The sequence below is a fragment of the Oncorhynchus keta genome, chromosome 34, assembly GCF_023373465.1.
Source record: "Oncorhynchus keta strain PuntledgeMale-10-30-2019 chromosome 34, Oket_V2, whole genome shotgun sequence".
Lineage (NCBI taxonomy): Eukaryota > Metazoa > Chordata > Actinopteri > Salmoniformes > Salmonidae > Oncorhynchus > Oncorhynchus keta.
In genome coordinates, this window is record NC_068454.1 from 49,770,280 (window position 1) to 49,792,649 (window position 22,370).

Consider the following 22,370-nt stretch of genomic DNA (forward strand, 5'->3'; position numbering starts at 1 on the left):
TTTTAAGTTGGGCAAATCAGCTGTTTCAGGACACATTTCTTATGATATACTAATTTTCTTCATTTCAAATCAAAACTGTTTACTGTTGTTTCGCCTCCATAATTCAAGTAGCTTGTTGGTTAGATGGAATTTTTTTTCTGCATGTCAGAAACGGAATGATAAAAAGCTATTCTCACACAATGCATAAAACATTTCCTACAAGTTTATTAACGCGTTATTCGTAGCGGAACACATTTCCCGAAGAGAATATGTTTGTTGTATTGTCCATGATTCATTACATTTATTATCGATTTTAAAAATTTAAAAATATATCATCGCGCGTGTCTTTGTGTGTCTAGTCTTAGGACCTACTTCAGGGTTCGAGAAGTATATGTCATTATGTATGGTAATCCAATTAAACACGATAACCCAGCACTGGCATTTCATATTTTATTCATTTTCTTACATTCTTGACAAGCGTACCTGCTTTATGTGAAAGAGGGCGTCAAGGACACTTATCTCAAGAGATAATATGGTCTATAGAGCCTCTACTTCAAAAGTTTGAAAGAATTGCCACATTGTCCATACACTAGTTAAGCTTTTGAGGTGTTTTTATTTTTTGATGTCATGTTTTCGTTTAATAAAACCGTTTAATACAACACTTTAAATGAACATTAAGATTACCTTTCATTGCTAATTTTGATTCGCAATATCAACCTATGCCTGCAAGTAGAACTGCTCAATTGTCCGTTTTTTTGTTGTTTGCAAATTCAATTGTTCTGTGTCAATACAACACTTGTACTTATTATTGTTCGTTTCCGTTCATGTGTAACATGTTGTTATGACAGCCTAGGTAACTGATGATGCAGCTCTACTAGTGATAGATAACCGATGGGACAGAATGAACAATTTATCCCCTGTATTTCTAATGTATTTAAATTCATTAGAACGGTAATAGGCTACTCTTTACATATGAAAACTTGCTACAGTAGCCTACAGTTGTCTGTATGAGAAAGTGTTACTGTTGTGGAACGTCAAATGTAGTGTTAATGTGAGAGGATGACATTTGTGGGGGCTAAAATGGGCCATTTATTAGCCATTTAATAATGACAAAAACAATTTATTGCAACATTATTGACATATTGCAATATTTGAAATGTTACATCTAAATAGCTGTGAAATTACTTTATATTGGCCCATGTCGCTCGGGAAGTAACTTATTAATATTTCGTTGCAAGTAAAGCCATTGTCAGTGGTGACAATGATTGGTAATTTAATATGGGTAGGCCTAAAAACTAAATTCGGAGAGAATGTGTGAAAAACGAGTTTAGCCTATAATGTGATAACCAACAGCACGGTGAAATTTTCAAAACATCTCTTGGCTATATTGTGTGTATGGTATTCAAAAATTACAGGTAACTGACACTAATGCGCTCTCTATGGAGCGTTCTCTAAGGGGAACAAAAGTATATGGGGATGCACTTAATGAAGCTCCACTTGCCCTCTGAGTCGCCAGCACAGTATGCAGCAGCGAACTTTGGATCAAACTTCATGAGTTCTGTGCGTCGTTAAATGTTGTAGTCTACCAACACAAAACGAATCATTGATACTCGGGATATTGGTTTTATTAGACCTTTAGGGTGATATGGGCGAATGTGTTTCATATAGGCTTACTTAAACTACTATTTTGGGGACTTTAAATATTTAGGCCTAAGTCCAAAACTAGGCTACTTTCATAAACTTGTATTATTTCATCCGTGGAGGAATTTCGCCAAGGTAAAATTAGAGCTGCCAGAGGTCGGCCTATATTTATGGTAGGCCTATTCAATTTTGTTTTGTGTTCTAGTTAAAATGGTTAAAAGTATTATTTTTTTTACTGTATGTAACTGTATATCTTATCGGCTAATAATCATTTATTCATGTTGAAAATATCAGGAAATAATGGCTGTTTTGGAGTTTATATATCTTAACTCTTTTGTTGACAATTGCCCCTCTCTCATCACACTAAGTAAGCATAACTGACATCCGGTCGTCTCATCCGAGAACATGCTCATATTATCCTTATTATTATTATTATTATTATTATTTCCATCGTGTTTCGTTTCCTAGCTGTCACTGGTTGCCATTGTCCGGGTTTGAGCGATAGGAGACGCCGCCGCCTATACCATCCTCCCGCACAGCTCAATGCTCCACATGCCGGCGTAATGAGGGTTCCTGAGGGGCCCTCCCGAGTAAGGAGGTGAGGTAACCCTGCCACGGACAGCCAGCAGCACGCTCCAACACCTCCATTCGCCTGCTCCCCCGGGCCGCGCCTGCCGATCCCCTTCACCGAGAGTTCACGTCCAGCGCGCAAGTTTTGACAACGATAATGATGCGCTCAGTGAGAACGATAAAGGAGGAGGTTGCGTGTATATTTTAATGTTTGAGAGAATGTAGGGAAATGACGGAATGTTATGATTTCTTCTTGGACCCACTTGTACCAGGACCAATTTGCAGCGAGTAAGCTATGGCTATGTGCCTGAATTCAGCTAAGCTCGATTAATGAATCCCATGCCACAAATCTTACATTGCCTTACTTCTTAAATAATTACCGTGCAATTAGTCATATTGCTCAAGGCAAGGGTGCAAGTATTCTGGAGGACAGTAGGAGGGCACTGATCACCACTTAGCTCATATGATGTGACCCCACACACCTCTATCCAGGTAGCTTACTGAACGTGCATAACAGATCCCTCCTGTCTCTGATAAATACCATTTAATGCCTACTCTAACTGCCTGTCTATAGCCTAAATCAAATCCAACCCAACTTGACTACTCGGACTCTTTGCACATATATTTTAAAAAATACATAAAATGACTTATGAACTAAGACGGTCTGGTAGAGAATGTGCTCTGCTTGTTATGATGCCTTGCCACCAAGATCGGTGGGGTTCGTTAGCAAGATCTGCTGTCATTTACCATCGCTAGTGTCAGGGAAGGGCCAAAAGGTGTCGGTCCCTAATGGGGATGGCCTAATTACACTATTAGTCTTCTGATTGGGACAGTCCAGTCCTATGTGACCTGAGGGACCAACTGAGACACAGCATTAGGGCCATCATCAGCTTGATAGAACACCCTGGACTCACTCCAATTCGCATACCGGCCCAACAGATCCACAGATGACACAATCTCTATTGCGCTCTGCACTGCCCTTTCCCATCAGAACAAAAGGAACACCTATCTGAGAATTCTGTTAATTGACTACAGCTTAGCGTTCAACACCAGAGTGCCCTCCAAGGTCATCACTAAACTAAGGACCCAGGGATTAAACATCTCCCTTTGCAACTGGATCCTGGATTTTCTGATGGGCTGCCTCCAGGTTGTGAAGGTTGCAACAACACATCCGCCACGCTGACTCTCAACACAGGGGTGCGTGCTTAGTCCCGTCCTGTACTCCCTGTTCACCAATGACTGTGTGGCTGCACAGAACTCCAACACCATCATTAATACGGTGGTAGGCCTGATCACCGACGACAACAACCTCTCCAACAACGTCAGCAAGACAAAGGAGCTGATCGAGGACTACGGGAAATGGAGTGCCAAGCACGCCCCATCCACAACGATGGGGCTGCAGTAGAGTAGGTTGCGAGCTTCAAGCTCCTCGGTGTCCACATCACTAAGGAATTCTCATGGTCCACACACACCAACACAATCGTGAAAAAGGCACGACAACGCCTCTTTCCCTTCAGGAGGCTGAAAAGATTTGGCTTGGGCCCTCAGATCCTCAAGAAGTTATACATCTGAACCATTGAGAGCATCTTGACTGGCTGCATCACCGCCTGGAGGGTAGTGTGTGTGGCCCAGTACATCTATTGGGCCTAGCTCCCTGCAATCTAGGAATTGTCAGACTCCAGTCACCCAAGTCATAGACTGTTCTCTCTGCTACCGCATGGCAAGCGGCACTGATGTGTTGTCTTGGCTGTGTGCTTAGGGTCGTTTTCCTATTGGATGGTGAACCTTCGCTCCAGTCTGAGGTCCTGAGTGCCCTGGAGATGGTTTTCATCTTTTCCTTCATCCTGACTAGTCTCCCAGTCCCTGCCACTGAAAAACATTCCTACAGCATGATGCTGCCAACACCATGCTTCACCATAGGGATGGTTCCAGGTTTCCTCCAGACATGACATTTGGTATTCAGGCCATAGAGTTCCATCTTGTTTTAATCAGACAAGAGAATCTTGTTTTCTTTAGGTTCCTTTTGGAAAACTCCAAGTGGGCTATCATGTGCCTTTTAACAAGGAGTGGCTTCCACCTGGCCACTCGACCATAAAGACCTGATTGGCGGAGTGCTGCAGAGATGGTTGTCCTTTCGGGAAGTTTCTGCCATCTCCACAGAGGAACTCTGGAGCTCTGTCAGAGTGACCACCGGGTTCTTGGTCACATCCCTGACCAAGGCCCTTCTTCCCATATTGCGCAATTTGTCTGGGTGGCCAGCTTTAGGAAGAGTCTTGGTGGTTCCAAACTTCTTACAATTAAGAATGATGAGAGGCCACGGTGTTCTTAGGGACCTTCAATGCTGCAGACATTTTTTGGTACCCTTTCTCAGATCTGTGCCTTGACACAATCCTGTCTCGGAGCTCTACGGACAATTCCTTTGACCTCATGGCTTGGTTTTTACTCTGACATGCACTGTCAACTGTGGGACCTTATATAGACAGGTTTGTGCCTTTTCAAATAATGTCCAATCAATTGAATTTACCACAGGTGGACTCCAATCAAGTTGTAGAACATCTCAAGGATGATCAATGGAAACAGGATGCACCTGAGCTCAATTTCAAGTATCTTATCAAAGGGTCTGAATACTTCTGTAAATAAAGTTTTTCAGTTTATTATTTTTAATACATTTGCAAAATGTTTTTCTCTTTGTCATTATGGGGTATTGTGTGTAGTATTCAGTCAATTTCATAATAAGGCTGTATCGTAACAAAATGTGGAAGTCAAGGGGTCTGAATACTTCCCCAATGCGCTTTATAGCCAAGTTATTGTTACTCATTCTGTATTTATTCCCTGTAATATTTTTTTTAATTGTACTATTATTTATTTGTATTTTTCTCTGCGTTGTTGGGAAGGGCCTGTAAGTAATGCCCCCTGCTTGAACCACTGTCTACACCTGTTGTTTTCAAAGCATGTGACAAATACGATTTAATTTAATTTGATTTAATTTGACAGATCTCTGAGAAATTGATAAAAATGCTAAAAGTGTTACAGCCATCCCTGGTCTCCCCAATGTAGTAATTCACTAATGGTAAATTTGCTAGACGTTCCTGTAATACGCCCACCCATCATTTTTTGCTTAAGTAACCTTTTCTCTTATACAGTAGAACCAAACCAAACATAACTAATTTGAGTGTCACAGATGCATGTTTACTATGTTAAGTCTTTGAGGCCAGGCTGCACCTCCGGGCTGCATGGCCCTGGTGACGCAATGTGGCCCTGACTCGCGCCAGGGATTCTTCACCGCTAGTTTATGTGCGTATCGCCCCCGGATTAGAGCCCCATTGAAGACATGGGGGTATGGAGTTATTTGGGGACCACGCTTGGCAAACGGCCCACAATGAGCGACAGAGGAGGGAAACAATGTAGGAGTCAGTCAGATCCCTGCCTCTGGAGGTGGAATGCCCCCTGCTTGAACCAAAGCTCATTTGACCCAACCATCCCAGCTGGCGAATTTGGACATTATTTGGTTTTGGTTGTTTCTGTCTGTCTGGCTCTTTTTTGTTCAGCCTCTGCCTTTCTCTCACTATCTCCCTTTCCCTCTCTCTTTATCTCTCTACCTATTTTGTGCCACCCATACCTGTTTGTGCCACCCTCTCTCTCTCCTTTCTCTACCTGGTTTTGTCTGTCTCTCTCCCTCTGTTTTTTATCCTCCCCTCTTTCTTGTTTGCCAGAATGATGGTCATGCTCTCCTCTCCTCCTCTCCAACTGTGAGAGAAGGATTTTCTCCACTTTTGAAACTGACCTTCTTCGGGGAAGGGGAAGCGTTCAGGCCCCGGCCTCTGATATGTCAGCCGTGATAGTTCCACACAAATCTGGTGGAGATCCTTCATACTGGGCACAGGTGTCAGTTCAACGTCTGGTTTTGATTTACATTTGTTTGAGTTGTCAACTAACGTGAATTCAACGTTAAATCAACAAAAAACTGTACCATATCATTGGATTTAGATTAAAAGTTGGATATAAACAGACAAAATGCCCTTACGTTGATTACTTTTTGCAAATCCAATCAGTTTAATGCGTTGGTTCAACGTCATCACAAAGATTGTTTTGGTTGAAATAATGTGGAAACAATGTTGATTCAACCAGTTTTCACCCAGTGGGTTATCTGTGCCCACGGCGGAAGGGGTGGGTCTGGGGGGAGAAGAGGGATGAAGAATGGAGGGAGAGAGATACGGCATATCCAAGAAGTGTCATTGAAACGTTTTGACCCAATCCACAAGGCATATAATTTTTTTTTTTTTTCACCTTTATTTAACCAGGTAGGCTAGTTGAGAACAAGTTCTCATTTGCAACTGCGACCTGGACAAGATAAAGCATAGCAGTGTGAACAGACAACACAGAGTTACACATGGAGTAAACAATTAACAAGTCAATAACACAGTAGAAAAAAAGGGGAGTCTATATACAATGTGTGCAAAAGGCATGAGGAGGTAGGCGAATAATTAAAATTTTGCAGATTAACACTGGAGTGATAAATGATCAGATGGTCATGTACAGGTAGAGATATTGGTGTGCAAAAGAGCAGAAAAGTAAATAAATAAAAACAGTGTGGGGATGAGGTAGGTGAAAATGGGTGGGCTATTTACCAATAGACTATGTACAGCTGCAGCGATCGGTTAGCTGCTCAGATAGCTGATGTTTGAAGTTGGTGAGGGAGATAAAAGTCTCCAACTTCAGCGATTTTTGCAATTCGTTCCAGTCACAGGCAGCAGAGTACTGGAACGAAAGGCGGCCGAATGAGGTGTTGGCTTTCGGGATGATCAGTGAGATACACCTGCTGGAGACCCAGATTTGGATAAAGCAAAAAAGATAGAGATGTAAAATTTGGGGGTGGGGAAGATGGTGAATGTGATCACTTTAAAGGTAAAGAAATCCATTTGGGGGGTTGATTTTGTTCGAGTTCAATGTATTTTTACAGGACATTGCTTTTATGGTATTTATGCAGATCTCCACTGCATCAAAGCATGTTTTCAAAAGCACTCCTAGAATATCAGAAAATGTTCAGTTCAAGATTAGAACAATTTGATATTTTTGCTTACTTTTATCTGCACATTCTTGTGCATTTTTTAAATTGAAACCTTAATAGCCTTGATAATTGACCAATGTGTCATTACAGATAATGTGCTACAAACCTCTTAAAAGTCACTGACAATACCTGTTGTGATGTTTTGTCAACACCTCAAACATGTTACAACCTTTCTAGACATTATCATTGCTTTGTACCTATACTAGGAGAGGCCTACACACCAACCCCTTTGTCACCAGGTGTGGGTTTTTTTTGTATTCTAACCTTACCCTAACACTAAACCAAGTATATGTATTGCCTTAACCAGCCTCTAACTATAACCATAACCAATTGGGATTGGATGCCTAAACTTAATCAACTCAAACAAAATCACATTAGTTTCTGCCCTCAGAACAAGATTATAATAGGAAAAGTCTGCTCTGCTGTTCTCATAGTAGCATTACATTTCTGCAGGACCCGCTCAAGGCAAGCATGGCCTCAGTGCAACACTGCAACGCCATCCAACAAAACAAACTGTGCATCTCCTAAAACATTCCCTTCCTCTCACGGGATACAACCCAGCCGCAACACAGTTCCACCCCCTACCACCTGGTGATCTCTTGGAAGAACCCTGCGTTTATGGCGCATTTCCCAACAGGATTTACCCCAGTGTTTTTCTCCAAAACGCTCAGACTTTTCTGTTTTAATTTACAAGGGCCGGCACCCGTGTCTCACTGGGCCATGGCTGTGGCGGACCTGCTCTCACTTGGAACCAAAGCCAGGCCACTGGTACTTTTCAACTGTAATTTACATAACAATGGTTAACTGTGAACTTTAATACCTTCTCACAAAGCAACTGTTTTGATTATGCAGAGGTTGTTGATTCTGCTCTTCACAAGTCCTCATTGTCAGCCCTAGCTATGGAAACACAATTTCCCTAGTATAACATAAAGGTGCATACACTAGTGTAATATTGGTGTTACTGTTGAAAATCAGCATTATAGGGTTTTACAGGCCCCCGTCACACCTGAGGAGAGACTCGTGAAGTAGTGCACGTAAGGGCTCTATACACACCCTACGCGAACAGAGCAACTGAGTTCTTTTCCTAAATTTGAGCCACACAAAAGTGTGTTGAAATACTAGAAAACTACGCTGCGTTTGCGTAAAGTGTGCAGCGGCCTTTAGTGTCCGGCTCATGTGGTTGTCCGTGGACGACCTTGCTTCCCTCACCTACTGCCTTGGAGTGGCTCCCAGTCCCAGGGATGGGGCCTTTGGACCAGCACCAAGTCTCTACCCCCACAGATGTTACTGAGTGTCCAGATATTATGTCAGGTTCTCTGGGATGGAGGCAGGCAGGGGGAGAGTGATGCATTGGTTTGAGTTTGACTGGGGTGGATGACTGGGGTTGATGCATGGCATGGGAAGTAGCCATACAGCCAGACAACCATACACACAGCAATATGTTATAAGAGTACAAAATATGTGAGGCAATCAGGAATGTGCAGATGACTAAAGCATGAAATGTAAATATTTATTATTTAGCGTCAAATGGCCTCCTACATATAGTTTTCGATCTCCTTTTGCATTGAAGCAAGTCTTTCTGCTCAATGAGTGCATTGTTTGGCACATAAGCCTATTGTAGGGGCTCCCAAGTGGCGCAGCAGTCTAAGCACTGTATTGCAGTGCTAGAGGCGTCACTACAGACCCTGGTTCGATCCCGGGCTGTATCATAACTGGCCGTGATCGAGTGTCCCATAGGGCGGTGCAGAAATGGCCCAGCGTCGTCCGGTTAGGGGAGGGTTTGGCTGTGGTAGGCCGGCATTGTAAATAATAATTCGTACTGACTTGCATAGTTAAATAAAGATTAAATAAAAAAATTAACTGTACATTTTATTATTTTGAATAGGGCCATCAATAGGCCAATAATGACACCAATAATGTTTTTGTTTAAAAAGGAATCTGATTAATGTTTTGAAATATTTCTTAAATAAATTGTCTAAGTAAGTTCTATCAGTTGATATAGCCTAATAATGGAATTGCTATTTGGTTTGTGTTGTACGTTTTTACCTTTGCGCTTTGGAACATTTACAATTATTCATACTTTAGTTAAACGTAGACATGTAGATCATCAAACTCATTCAGGCGATTCCCTTGAGAGAACAAGTTCAAAAGAATAGGCCTATTTTATTACTCATAGAATAATAATATAACAAGAAATTGACAACGTTGTTTTTAGGCCTATGCGTGACTATTTTAATTGAAAATATAGTTGATAATGTTAATTAACAGATTTGCTGTAGCCTACTATAATAATTAATGTATTACATCACTGAATCTTTCGTGGATGTAGGCAATATATAACCCTAATATCTAGGCTATAACCCTTAATAATGACAATCTATCGATATTGTTCACTTTTCTAATATTTGGGTGTTTAATCACAATTTTATGAAAAATAACACTTCCTCGGAATAATAAACTGCCACAGGAGAAGTTTTCAAATTAGACACCTAAATTGTTTTGGTTGACATGCTGGTCTTACTTTAATGTTGGCACTGACCCCCACCCAACTGTGCAACTGAGGCCAGTGTATTTGTATTTGCCGACGGTTTTGTTTGTAAAGTAACAAAATAGGCTCCCTTTGAAGATATTAGGCATACCCCACAAGTGAGAACACTTGTTTGGCGTAAAACTGTGCTACCAGAATGAACTTTACCTCCTTTTTGAGTACTTTTGAATACATGTTCTAAATACGAGATTGAAACATTGAGGATCCTGTTGTTGGTACACTGTGCAAACAAGACGAGTCACAGGCAAACAAAACCTGATTGTAGACTATGACACGACAATCCCTGCTGTGTTTTGCAATATAACAGTATAACTAAAATCAAGCTTTTCCCAGCTAATTACAAATAAATGATGATGTGCTCACTAAGTAATTGATTTAATGAAGTTCCTATGAAACTATTAAAACCGGGTATAGGTCAGGACAGTTCCCCCCCGGCGTGCCCATTGTCGGATGTTTAACTCTACCACTCCTTTCGGAAAGACATCGGGGCTAATAGGTGAAACCACAGCTGCTCGAGTGAGGGTCGAGGGGAGAAAGTAGTCCTCCTTTTATGCGTCCAGACCACGAACAGCCACTCACCCAGTCCCTAATCTAACAGGACAACACATTTCTCCAACTTTCCCCAAGCTTTCAAACATGCATCATTGAGTTCAAGCGGAATTCGCCCACGTCCGTTCTCTAAAGTTTCCCTACTGGAACAGAAATATTCAACCCTTACACTATAAAAGTCGCTAGTTCAGGCATGATCTTTTCATATTTTGACAGTTCGGCGCTTAGGCTACATAAGTACTCACTGTGCGCTGAGCAGAAAAAATAGCCTACGCCCGCTGTCTCGATAAATCGTTGGCGGTTTGGAAGGTGGGAGCTGACCGGGTGATGTAGGATGTTCAACTGCAACTGGATTCTACTGTTTTCTCACTTATTCATGTAACTTAAGATACTGGCCAGGTAGGGTGCTAGGAAGAGTTTGGCAAAATGCCTAGACAATGAACATGTGCCCAGTTTTCTGGGTCTTGCCTGCATTGCACGCTGAGGAGGGAGCAACTGAATCGTAATATATGATGTAAGATAGTCAGAGACTGTCTGTCTGACACCAAATAGACAACATGAGGGTTTAAAATGTACACATATGTTTCCATCATGGGACGTGTTGGGATAGAGGAGCTTGACCCTCACAGTGCAGGGTGTTTTAGCAAGAGTGACAAATGGCAGCTTGTTCCAGACAAATAATTTTGCAGGGGGAAAATGTTATGCAATAAATAATAAGATAGATAAGCATACAATAATAAAAGAAACTATTTGATTTATTCATCTGCATTAACCTAAATGGTGATGGCATGAATTTGCCTTTCATAGCCTTCATTGACGACAATGTAAGAATAATCGAATAGCCTATCCCTTGATGCTAATTGTCTTCAACAAGTGTTTTGTAATGCTCACGTCCTTGTCGATATAACTGAAAACAAATTATTAAAATAGGCACCACTAATCATCTGAATATATTACAATGTATTTCATTATGAACCATGAAAATATTAATGACATGTCTGTTATATTGTCATAACTGGTTATAAATGAATCCCATTATATATTTTATCACAAGATATATTCGCATTAACTTTACATTTTTGCATCATTACACAAGTGTATCCCAGACAAATCGGGAGTTGTAAATTGAATCGACAAGGAGACAAAACTAGGCTACCCTTGCGAACTTCGCCTTTCATTGGCAGAGGTACGGGGACAAAGGGGAGGCATTGCTCGCTTACAATCACTTTAATTAACAACCGCTTCAAAAGTTAGGGAGAAAATCAAAAAGGATGAGAGCCCTCCAAATTCAGTCCACTTGACGGGGGTTTTCAGGTGGTAAACCTCACTATTTATCCTAGTGCTTTTATGCTAAAACATTCTAAACCTGTCTCACCGCCAAAGGTAATAGTTTGGCCACAATTATGTTGGCAGACACATGAAGAAGGGGATGTTTGATATTTTGAGAGGGAAACGTTTCTGTCAGCCAGCGGCGCAAAGCCGTCGCAATGTGCTGCTTTTCGACTGACTTGGGAAGTGTACAATTTGTGTAGGCAACCTTGTTTTCTTAGTCCCAATATTCTTATTATGTGTCCTGAATGACCATATATATAAAGTTGGCATCCCATGAGATGCTTTTGTAAAGAATCCAGTATGAGCCATAACTTTAAGTGGAGCAAAGATGTTGCTGTTTTATCTGAGGCACAAGTGCAATAGAACAAATAGGCTACATCTTAGTTGGTTATATTATAAGGGAACAGAAACTCAGTAGGCCTATAGCCTGAAAGACTAGACCTAGACCACAAACAATTGTATTTATGCTCAGTGTGCTGAAGTTCAGAGAGAATGGTAATTCTTGTCAAATCTGACAAGACAACATTTGTTTTGGTCCTACGGTCGTCTCCGAAATTATCATTCAGCCCTTCTAAAGGGCGAAATGAGAGAGAGGGCGAGAACAAGCCCCGTCTTCCCCGCGACTTCTGCTTTGTCCTTGCCAAAGTGGCGTCTGCATGTCTGACTCGGCCGGTTACTGATTTGCAGGCTTCGTGGTAAGGTGGGCCATGTAAGTGATTTCCACGGGCATCCCACTAAAGGAGAACAAATCGCTGACAAAGGAGAGCCTTTCCCATTCAGTGCCGTCGTTAGGACAACCCAAAACTATTCCTCAGATAATAAGTTCTACTTCAAAGCGTTTCTCATTGAACGGTGACTGCTTCACTCCTTTTTATTAAGTCCGCCCTTTTCACGCCGAGGGAACTATCTCTTTGGTTATTTTTCTTCGTGTTTATTTTGCAACATTCATGGAGCACTTGTTTTAAATAAATAGAAGAGGATTTCGCCTTTGTCCAAATAAGGGTTTATGGATAAGAGGAGAGGCGACAAAAAAGCGACACAAGACTGCTTGTTTTCAATAAAACTTGATTATCTTCCATAAAACGTGTTTGCTGACAAAGTCGGAGAAAAAGTGAACATTGACTTAACCAAAGTTTCAAGCAAGGTCAATTTAACTGCCTTGTGATGGAGATTCATATGAGAGATTCTGTCATTTTTTTTGTTGCGTTGATCAATTGTCATAGCAATTTGTGCTTCATATTGGTTGGCAAGCCTACATCTAAACACATAAGTCTGCTTCTTCACTTGGTGTGGAATTAAACTTAGCACCGATTGATTAGGTGCTTGTTTGTGGGGGGGGGGGGTTCTGTTCAGAGATGGATGCGCAACCCTCGCATCCTCTTTTTGCAGCTTGTTCTACATGACACAGATACAAGACTCAAAGAGGTCGTCTCATGCTAAGGGATAAAGACTAAACACTCTCACAAATGTTACTTATGGAGTGCAAAGGCAGCAATGAATCAAGTATTATATTATTTCACTAATTTAATTGTAATTGGCACACTACTTGAGACTATTGAAGTTCACCTGTGCCGGTTGTAAAGGCCTGAATGTATAAATTCACCTTTTTTGCCTATTCTTTGCCCATCCTATAGCACCATACATTTTCACATAAAAAAGAGCAAAACAACAATAGTGTGTCCCTGCATTCAATTTTCTGTAAACAATATATGGGGACAAAACAAGAACAGCCTGTGCTGTTCTTGTTTTGCCTTTTTATGTGAAAATATAGGGCTGTCTGTGTCGACACATGAGGCTTTGGGGGGGAGAAGGTGCACTGTGTTCTTTGATGATCGTCCATTTAGTGGCAGTTAGTGTTTTTTTTACCAGACATATTCAAATGTGAGCGGCTCGCTCCCCAATTGTCATAGAATTCCTAACGCACCATGAAGAGTGTCAAAGCGGCGGGCCTTCGGCTCAGAAGTATATCAGGCCTTTGAAGTGGTGCAGAACTCGCTTTGGTCAATTTGAATTCTATACATTGGACAGGGGCGACGTTTAAAGTGAGATTGTGCCTTTTAATGGAGGAAATAAGACGGGGACTTATTTTATATACTTCGTACAAGGTCCTGCGTATTGTCAGATCTTTTCTATTGTCTTTTTTACCATGAATGATTCATGCCTCGGTTGCTTGTGCTGTCCCACTCTTCGAGAGCCATTAAGGGGATATACGTTTCCCCATTTGCCCTTCTGATTGGTTTATTTATGCCAGCCCCTTCTTGGGCCTGTTGTATGTGAGTTACCACTCAATAGTGAAAACTTTAACTATCAATAATTATGCATTTTTCTTTTGCAATGTGTTTGGAGCCTAAGTTACTTCGATCTTCTGTAGGCTATACTAATGTGATAACAGCTTTACAAGGTGCGGCAGGTAGCCTAGTGGTTAGAGCGTTGGACTAGTAACCGAAAATCGAATCCCCGGGCTGACAAGGTCGTTCTGCCCCTGAACAAGGCAGTTAACCCACTGTTCCTAAGCCAACATTGTAAATAAAAATGTGTTCTTAACTGACTTACCTAGTTAAATAAAAAAAAATAAAACAACCGATTTTACCAGTAGTTGCATTTACTGCATGTAAACAAGTACATTATATATATTATTGTTTAAGGAATGGCATCCGGCACTGGCAGGCCTCCTGAATTCAACGAAGAAACAATAAAGTTATGTAAACCGAAAAACACCTATTAACTCGGCCTTGTGTGTTTATTCAGCTCTAGCTTGAATTTATACTGTCAATTGGATCACGAACATCAAGGGTCTGCACAATCATAGCTGTTTCATCACTTTTTATCCAACATAACCAACGGCACCACGCACCTCATAGAGAAAAACACAGTCACTGCAAAGGGCATGCGAGAGGAGGGACGTTTCACATTACACTGCCTATATTCAAGTAAAGAATAATACTTTACACTGCCTATATTCAAGTAAAGAATAATACTTTACACTGCCTATATTCAAGTAAAGAATAATACTTTACACTGCCTATATTCAAGTAAAGAATAATACTTTACACTGACTATAGTCAAGTAAAGAATAATACTTTACACTGCCTATATTCAAGTAAAGAATAATACTTTACACTGCCTATATTCAAGTAAAGAATAATACTTTACACTGCCTATATTCAAGTAAAGAATAATACTTTACACTGCCTATATTCAAGTAAAGAATAATACTTTACACTGCCTATATTCAAGTAAAGAATAATACTTTACACTGCCTATATTCAAGTAAAGAATAATACTTTACACTGCCTATATTCAAGTAAAGAATAATACTTTACACTGACTATATTCAAGTAAAGAATAATACTTTACACTGCCTATATTCAAGTAAAGAATAATACTTTTTCTTTTACAGAACAAGATCAAAAGCATCAGTAAGCTACTACTTATTCACCAAAATGTATATTATTATTCTTTGGTGTCTCTGTAAATCATTTACAACATTAATACCAGCAAATAAATTACAATGTACAAAACAACATTCTTCGTAATTAAGACTAAGAACAACAATCACGAGCAATAATACAATTATATACAAATCCGACCGTTAGGGACAAAATCTGTCAGTGTACATATTTATGGTCTCGAAGGACTTATTTGTAGGCTACTCTTTAACGAGTGAAAAACACTGGTGTAATTTTTTTGCATCAAATATAGTCTTAAATACTTCTTAAATAGCCTAGGACAAAAAAATATATATCCTAACTTAGTCATTGTATTAATATCAAAACTACATATGAACCCTTTAAGACACTTAGCTGTTAGCCATTATTATTTTGATTCCTATTTATGACTTAATTGGGTCATGTGTGTGCGACATGTCTCTCGCTCTCTGCAGGTGTTCGAAATTCAATTGGATGTTTACATTAGTTCTCGCATCTACTGTGAAGTATTCAAAAGAAAAATGAAATGCAACTCCACCATTTTGGGATGTTTAGTGTTCAAGGCTCATGTACTTTGCGTTGCGTGAGCAACAACGTCTGTTTTCTCCCTTCTGTCTGAGATTAGACATTGACGAATAAGACATGTTACATTTCGAGGGGTTGCGATCATATGGACAATGTCAATGTAAGCATAATTAAGAACTTATGACTTAATCATGTTAAAAGATGCATGGATGTAAATGTAGCCCGCATATGAAGGCTATGTAGATGTTTTTCCAAAGGCTTTTATCCTTACGAATTACATTGCATTTATGTTTCCAGTAGCCTATATTTAGGCTTCTCTTGGTCCTCTTAATATATATGATTTCCTTTTCTCAAATAATACTGGTGATTGTAGCTTTTCTATGTTGAGACTTGTATATATGTCGATACATTCAGCTTTTTAGAAAGGAAACAAAGAGGGCACGTTTTAAAGGCAGTTGTTATTATTCATCATCTGACATCCGCGGCGCTATTTCTTGCTTCATATAAAGTCCAATTGATATGCTTACAGCCAGTACAGTCCTCATGCACTTATTAGGTCTTAGCTTCGATCACACTGACAGTGTCGTTGCATTTTGGTACAACAGAATTACATTCATTTCCAATGAAACGCTGCGTTTGCCTTGCAGCATTGCGTTGCAGAGGCAGTTGCAGTGCGTTCGGTTTGGTGCATACGTTGATTTATCGAACGTATGGGTCAAACTGTATGTGTTTACAGCTTGACAGTAATGGTAGCAGAAGGTGAATGTTGAACTGTTGTTGCATACATATCCAGATGATGCTGCGTCTTATTTTGCGCTCAAACACTGTCGGTGTGTTCGAAGCGTTAGGCTACTACACATATACACATTTGAGAGACAATTTGGGCAATTATTTTTCTTCTTCTGTTTGTAAACATTAGAGCATTGTCCTTGGGTCTGAATTTCTGAAAGTGTCCTCCTCTTCCGAGTCCGTCGTTGGCACATTGCTGGATGGGGTGTGGAGATGGTTGGGTCCCCCGCTCCCCTGGCACACGTACCACTCATTAAGGTTGGTAACCTGAGGCGAGAGATTTGCTGACCGGTTCCTGTGCGGTTCGGAGGCGGGAGAAAGGGGCGCGCTGAGAAGGTTTGTAGAGGAATGGTACGAAGCGTTGGCGGAAGTGGGCGGGGGCGACTTGCAATGGACTTTCATGTGCTTTCGCAGCGAGCTGGGGTGCGTGTAGGACTTGTCACAGCCTCGGACTTTGCAGTAGTAAGGCTTGTCACTCGTGTGGACGTGGGAGTGCTTCTTCCGGTCACTGCTGTTGGCGAATTTCCTGTCGCAGCCGTCAAACTCGCACTTGAAAGGCTTCTCTCCTGGAAGAGATGGAGATGGAGACATTTGTAATTAGGCTACTCATATCCAATAACTCTCCGGAAAGGGTGCATGTACCATAACATAATGTGTACTTTGTGTTTCAAAAACATTTCGTCAAAGTCCAAGGCGAATAATAAAGTTACCAAATGGATGGGATCATTAACCATTCTTATGACATCAAATCTATAGCATACAATATATTCCCAGCAAACAGCAATGTCAATTCCTTTTAATTTGGCCTATACAAACTATTATGGATTTTTCCACTTATTCAACAGGAACGTACACATGCTCTACCCAAACTAGGGCTATAATTGAATCCATCGCTTAACTGCCTGGTAACATACCACTTCCCGCAGTAATTACTCCATAAATGGTCGGTGTGGCAGCCCATTCTGCCGCAAGGGCTTCCTGTCCGACATACCATATCTATTATACATCTACACCCGCCGCCACTCCTCTCCCACATGTACTAGGCATGTTCCTGACTGACTCACTTACATGAAACATAGGGTGGCCCGTGGGCTATTCTGCGTGAAGGCGTGGGGGAAATGTGTAGCTTATTAATGAGGAAACAAGTGCATTTGTAGGCCTAAATTAATGTATTTTTTTATAAAGATAATCCTATATGGTGTAATGCTTGTATTGTAAAAATATTTCATGATTGTAAAATGGACAATTCAAAATATAAACATCATACACCAGGCTATCAAGATCTCATGCCTTCAAAGCATGGACATGGTGTTGGAGCAGCCCCTTCCCTCTGGGCACACACCAGTCTTGGGAGCCATTTGCTTTCCCAACAGGCCAGCCCTTAATGACATACTGGCTTAATCTTGAATAAGTACTCGTGTGAGTTATACGTTTGAAAGTTGGTCTGCTTTGCAGGCTATTCGGTAACATAGCACGCGCGGCACTGCATACTGTATTGCATCACACTACACGTGTTTAGACTGTCTTGCATTAACACCATTGCTGTTGTTGGCCTTTAATGGCAAGTTCTAGGCTACTGTATATCAATTTGGAAGAAAAACAAGCCCCAGTGGCCCGTTTTCGCTTTGTTGTTTATCTTCAGCCTGAAATGCTTGCGAGTCAAGTTTCGATGTGGTTATCATCAGCCCATAACACAGCCTAAAACTGTTATAACTTCAACCAAAAATATATAGTTTAATTTTCACCCGGAGCTCGATATGGTAACTTATAAAATCAGTACATAGAGATTGAGATGATGTTATTTTCTTCTGCGACGATTCGATATAGCAGTAACATGAGCCATATAGGCGTAAACGTCTTCTTCGGAATACACCTGGTATTCACTCACTTGGAAATACGTAAGCAAGGTTCACAAAACATATGGCACAACCACCCACGTCTAGTTCAATGTCTAACAAGCTTATGTTTCAGAAACTGTACATCAAATCAGGCGATGCCTTGGCTCGACTGTATGAATAGTTAGTTCTATTCGATTAAATATCGTTCCCGTTACTTTTAAGGATGGTCACCAGATGCCCGCCAGCAGTTAAAATGAAAACTTTTCACAATACATATTTGTTGTCTACAACGAAAAATGTATTTAACAGTGTCAAAGCTTCTAATCTACTATGATTAAATATATCTATTTCTGTTTTTTGATGCAGCTCTAAAATAATTCAGGCGCACTTTCACTGACCTGTGTGTGTCCTTTTATGAATCTTTAGATTCTCAGAGCGAGCGAACACTTTTCCACAGCCGGGGAAAGGACAAGGGAAGGGTTTCTCTCCCGTGTGAACTCGGATGTGGTTTATTAGTTTGTACTTCGCCTTAAAAGCTTTCCCCTCGCGTGGACATTCCTCCCAGAAGCAGACGTGACTGCTCTGCTCTGGTCCCCCGACGTGCTCCACGGTGACATGGTTGACCAACTCATGCATGGTGCTGTAAGTTTTGGAGCAGGGCTTCTTTGAAGTTTGCTCTTGATCAATCCATTTGCAGATTAACTCTTGCTTGATGGGCTGCCTCATGTATCTCAAAAACGCCCCCGCGGCTCCGTGAGGAGCAGAAGCGATGTTCACATTGAGGTTCATGGAGTTGTAGCTGTGGAGGGAAGAAGGTCCATAATGCTCGGGCCTGTGGACGAAGTGCTCTGGCCTGCCGTAGATGTCCCCCGGTAGACCCAAACGCATCTGCCCGTTGAGGGCATGGTGATGGTGGTGGTGGTGGGCACTTGGTGCTGCCTGGTCGTGGAGTCCAGAGAAAAGTGGAAGGGCACAAGTCTCGGCATGCCCATAAGCACCTGTTGGGGAGATGAACATGCCATGGTGATGAGGGGAGGAGGCTGAACTATGCTGGTCGCCAAGTGCATGCATAGCCGAAGCTGAGAGTTCTCTCCTGAGGATGTAGTCCCTGCTGTTAGAGTAGCCTGGGTGAGGAGCCACGGGGTAACCAACTGTGGTCTGAGTAGAAGTGAAGGATGCTGCTGCCACTGCGACGGTCTGGGCTTCAGGATAGCTCTGAATATGCTGAGAGGGGCTAAGTTTGAGAGCATTTGTCTGTGCCATGTGCTCGGGTCCAAATGGAGTGAGTGCCACTCCGGGGTCGTTGCCCATCTCTCCAGGGTGGTGGTGAGCATGGTGGGAGTGAGGGTGATGCCCCCCTAGCCCCGGGAAGCCTGTCATATTCTGATGAGGAAGAGGTTGAGTCGCTGCCAAATCCGCTAATCTTATCGCTGGATTCCTCTTGCTCAAAGGGGACTCCATTACTAACTACACTGTTAAGTCCATCCACTCTCACCACTATTGTTTCTCCCCCCGCCACCGCGATTTTCTAAAACATTAAAATATATGTATATAAGCGGTCTATATAACTTATTTTGTCCTGCCTCTAACTCTACTTGTTCCTTTTCCCACTCTGTCCTCAAGCGATTGGCAGAACATACAACAGTTGGAGGACGCAGTAGGGAATACAGTTTAGAAATGGCACTGCGGGTATTGGACGGATTTAGGTGACTGGCAGTTAAGAGAACGAAGCGATTGGCTGTCGTTCAGCGCAGGGGCTCAGCGGGGTTCCGCCCCCTCGCTCTCTTTATCGCTGTTGACTCCAAAATGTTGTAGGCCTACTCACGAAGTTACCAGTAAATATGTTTATGCCCTCGGTGTTTACTGGGGGCTGGCGCATGTGGATACAATGTAGGACGTCTACAGTAGGCTATACAGACGTCCATCTCTTATTTTTCTTGTCCAGTGATTGGCGTAACCCCAATGTAGAAAACAAATTTTTTTCAGCATAAATCAAATACGTTGACTTTTATTCAGGTCAAATTAAATTCATACAAATAAATAATAATGGAGATAATTAGCAATCAAATACATTTAAAGCCATGGTCTGAAACAACTTATTTTGTACTCGAGACTAACCTCCATAGGGGAAGCTTGAAATTGCGCATTGTCCACAACAATTCAAAGTAGTGATTAAAATGCAGTGTCTATTATCTGTAATTATTTATGTAGTATACAATATACATGTTTTTATTTGCATACAATCACAATTTATAAAGCCTACCACCATAGCATATTTCCCCTTTAAAATAAATAGGCTAGAAAAATGTCCACTTGATATGTGTGACATGCAGGCCTACTATGCAGTTGACAGTCTGTCCTGTCCATGTTACGTTTCTGATTTATTGAGTTAAGCTAGTGCAACTTTATACACCAGTAGCCTAATACAGTAATGCACAAGTTGTGCAAGTGTCAATGAGTACAACTGGATATCGTTTAATACTGTTCAACAATCCGTGAATAAAGCAAAGTCGGAATATTGTGATTATTTTATTTGTGCTAATATATGGAGGTATACATGTTGCTTAGATATAGCCTACAAGCACATTCTGTAGAAAGAATGGAATATTTTATCAATACAAGACAAGTGTTTGCCAGAGAAAAGAGTTGATTTATGAATTGTATTATTGAAATGGATGCCAATTAATTCATTTAAAGTAGGCTACACACCGTGCAGAGTGCCACATTTCACAAGTTAAACATGTTGCATATACAAATCATGTCCATTTTTAGTCTTTAGCCAACATTTGATGAACAAATTACACATACATTGTATTAAATTAATTGATGAGATGAGGTAAACGTTATTATATTTTAAGACCTATCAATTTATTTTTACAAAATTACTTTCGAAATCTAAGGTTTCAGCATTGCTCCATGCATGGAGGGAGTTGAGTTGTGTAAATAGTTTCTCCACAAATTGCCACTGATCCTCTCAAAATACTTAGGTTCACTTTTAATGACTTTAGCCATGTATTAAGCAAGAGGACAGTTGTCAATCTGAGGATGGGTTCATTTTTATGTTACTTTTTTTTCAGATTCATTTGTTTGACCCAAAAGTTTACAACATTAACATATGTAAATTAAATCTGTAAAATTATTATTATCCGAGTCAATCTTGGCATGTATACGTTTTACTTTCCAATGACTTGAAAATCAACAGTTGCACTCATAGATTATTTTACAAATCGAATCAGTTGGAGCAATCTATTCAGGTTTCAAGAGGGAAAATAATCTCTCAAATGCTTTTAAAATGTCCATGGACGATGCTCAACAACATCAATAGTAGTGCGTAAAATGATCCGTGATATTGACTCTATCAGAACTTTGTCGTATATGGGTATTGACTTAAAAGGGAATAGGTCTGCATGCACCTGTGGTATAAACTAATACTTACCATTGGTAGGTCGACTATACGTGCTTCAAAGTGTCATAAAGTATATTTTGTCTTACTTTTAGAATATAAAAAGCCACCATGCATAATTCAAATTAAAAGGAAGCACACCTCCCTAGACTTTTTTAGAAACCAAATTAATAGATAAGCTACACATAAAAATAACAGGTGTATAGGCTGCCAACTTTTAAATGTATATTTATAGAAATGTCTATTTATCGACCACCAACACGTGGCTCACTCGATAATACGATTCCAATCTCAATGGGATCTCTAGGGTATAATAAAAGCGAATTAGTATAAATAAAAAATTAAAAAATAAAACAATATTAGTAAAAAGAAGGGTCCGTGGTTATTATGGCTATGATAGAATATCCGAATATTGTTAGCTTAATTCAACGAGGAGCACCCGTCTGAACTTCCCAAAAGAGTGAAGTAGTTCAATTCTCTGTTTCTGATTAGTTAGAACGCTCCTAAAGCCCGTGATGCTACTTACTTCAGATGCCCAGCTGGAAGAAGCGAGCGAAATCTTTAAAAGTTTTTAAACAAAAGGCGCTTTGTTATTAAAAAGAAAAAATGTTTATTTTACAGAAGAAGCCAACAGTGCCGCATATGTGGTTTTAACGGGTCATAGGTCAAACATCCATGAATCACACAAGGTCACGGAAAC

At 40.8% G+C, this 22,370-nt stretch overlaps 2 protein-coding genes across 5 annotated transcripts in view; both read right to left on the minus strand.

Annotated features, from left to right (window-relative positions):
* LOC127915127 (uncharacterized) overlaps positions 1–22,370 on the minus strand; it is a 1,101,500-nt gene that overhangs the window by 242,504 nt on the left and 836,626 nt on the right. The window lies entirely within an intron of this gene.
* Positions 14,496–19,889, minus strand: LOC118358585 (zinc finger protein ZIC 5-like). The gene is made up of 2 exons (XM_035736548.2): positions 18,666–19,889; positions 14,496–16,995 (listed from the first exon to the last, which is right to left on the minus strand). Exons 1-2 carry the CDS (start codon positions 19,726–19,728, stop codon positions 16,556–16,558), a joined length of 1,503 nt encoding a protein of 500 aa, XP_035592441.1. The 5' UTR covers positions 19,729–19,889; the 3' UTR covers positions 14,496–16,555.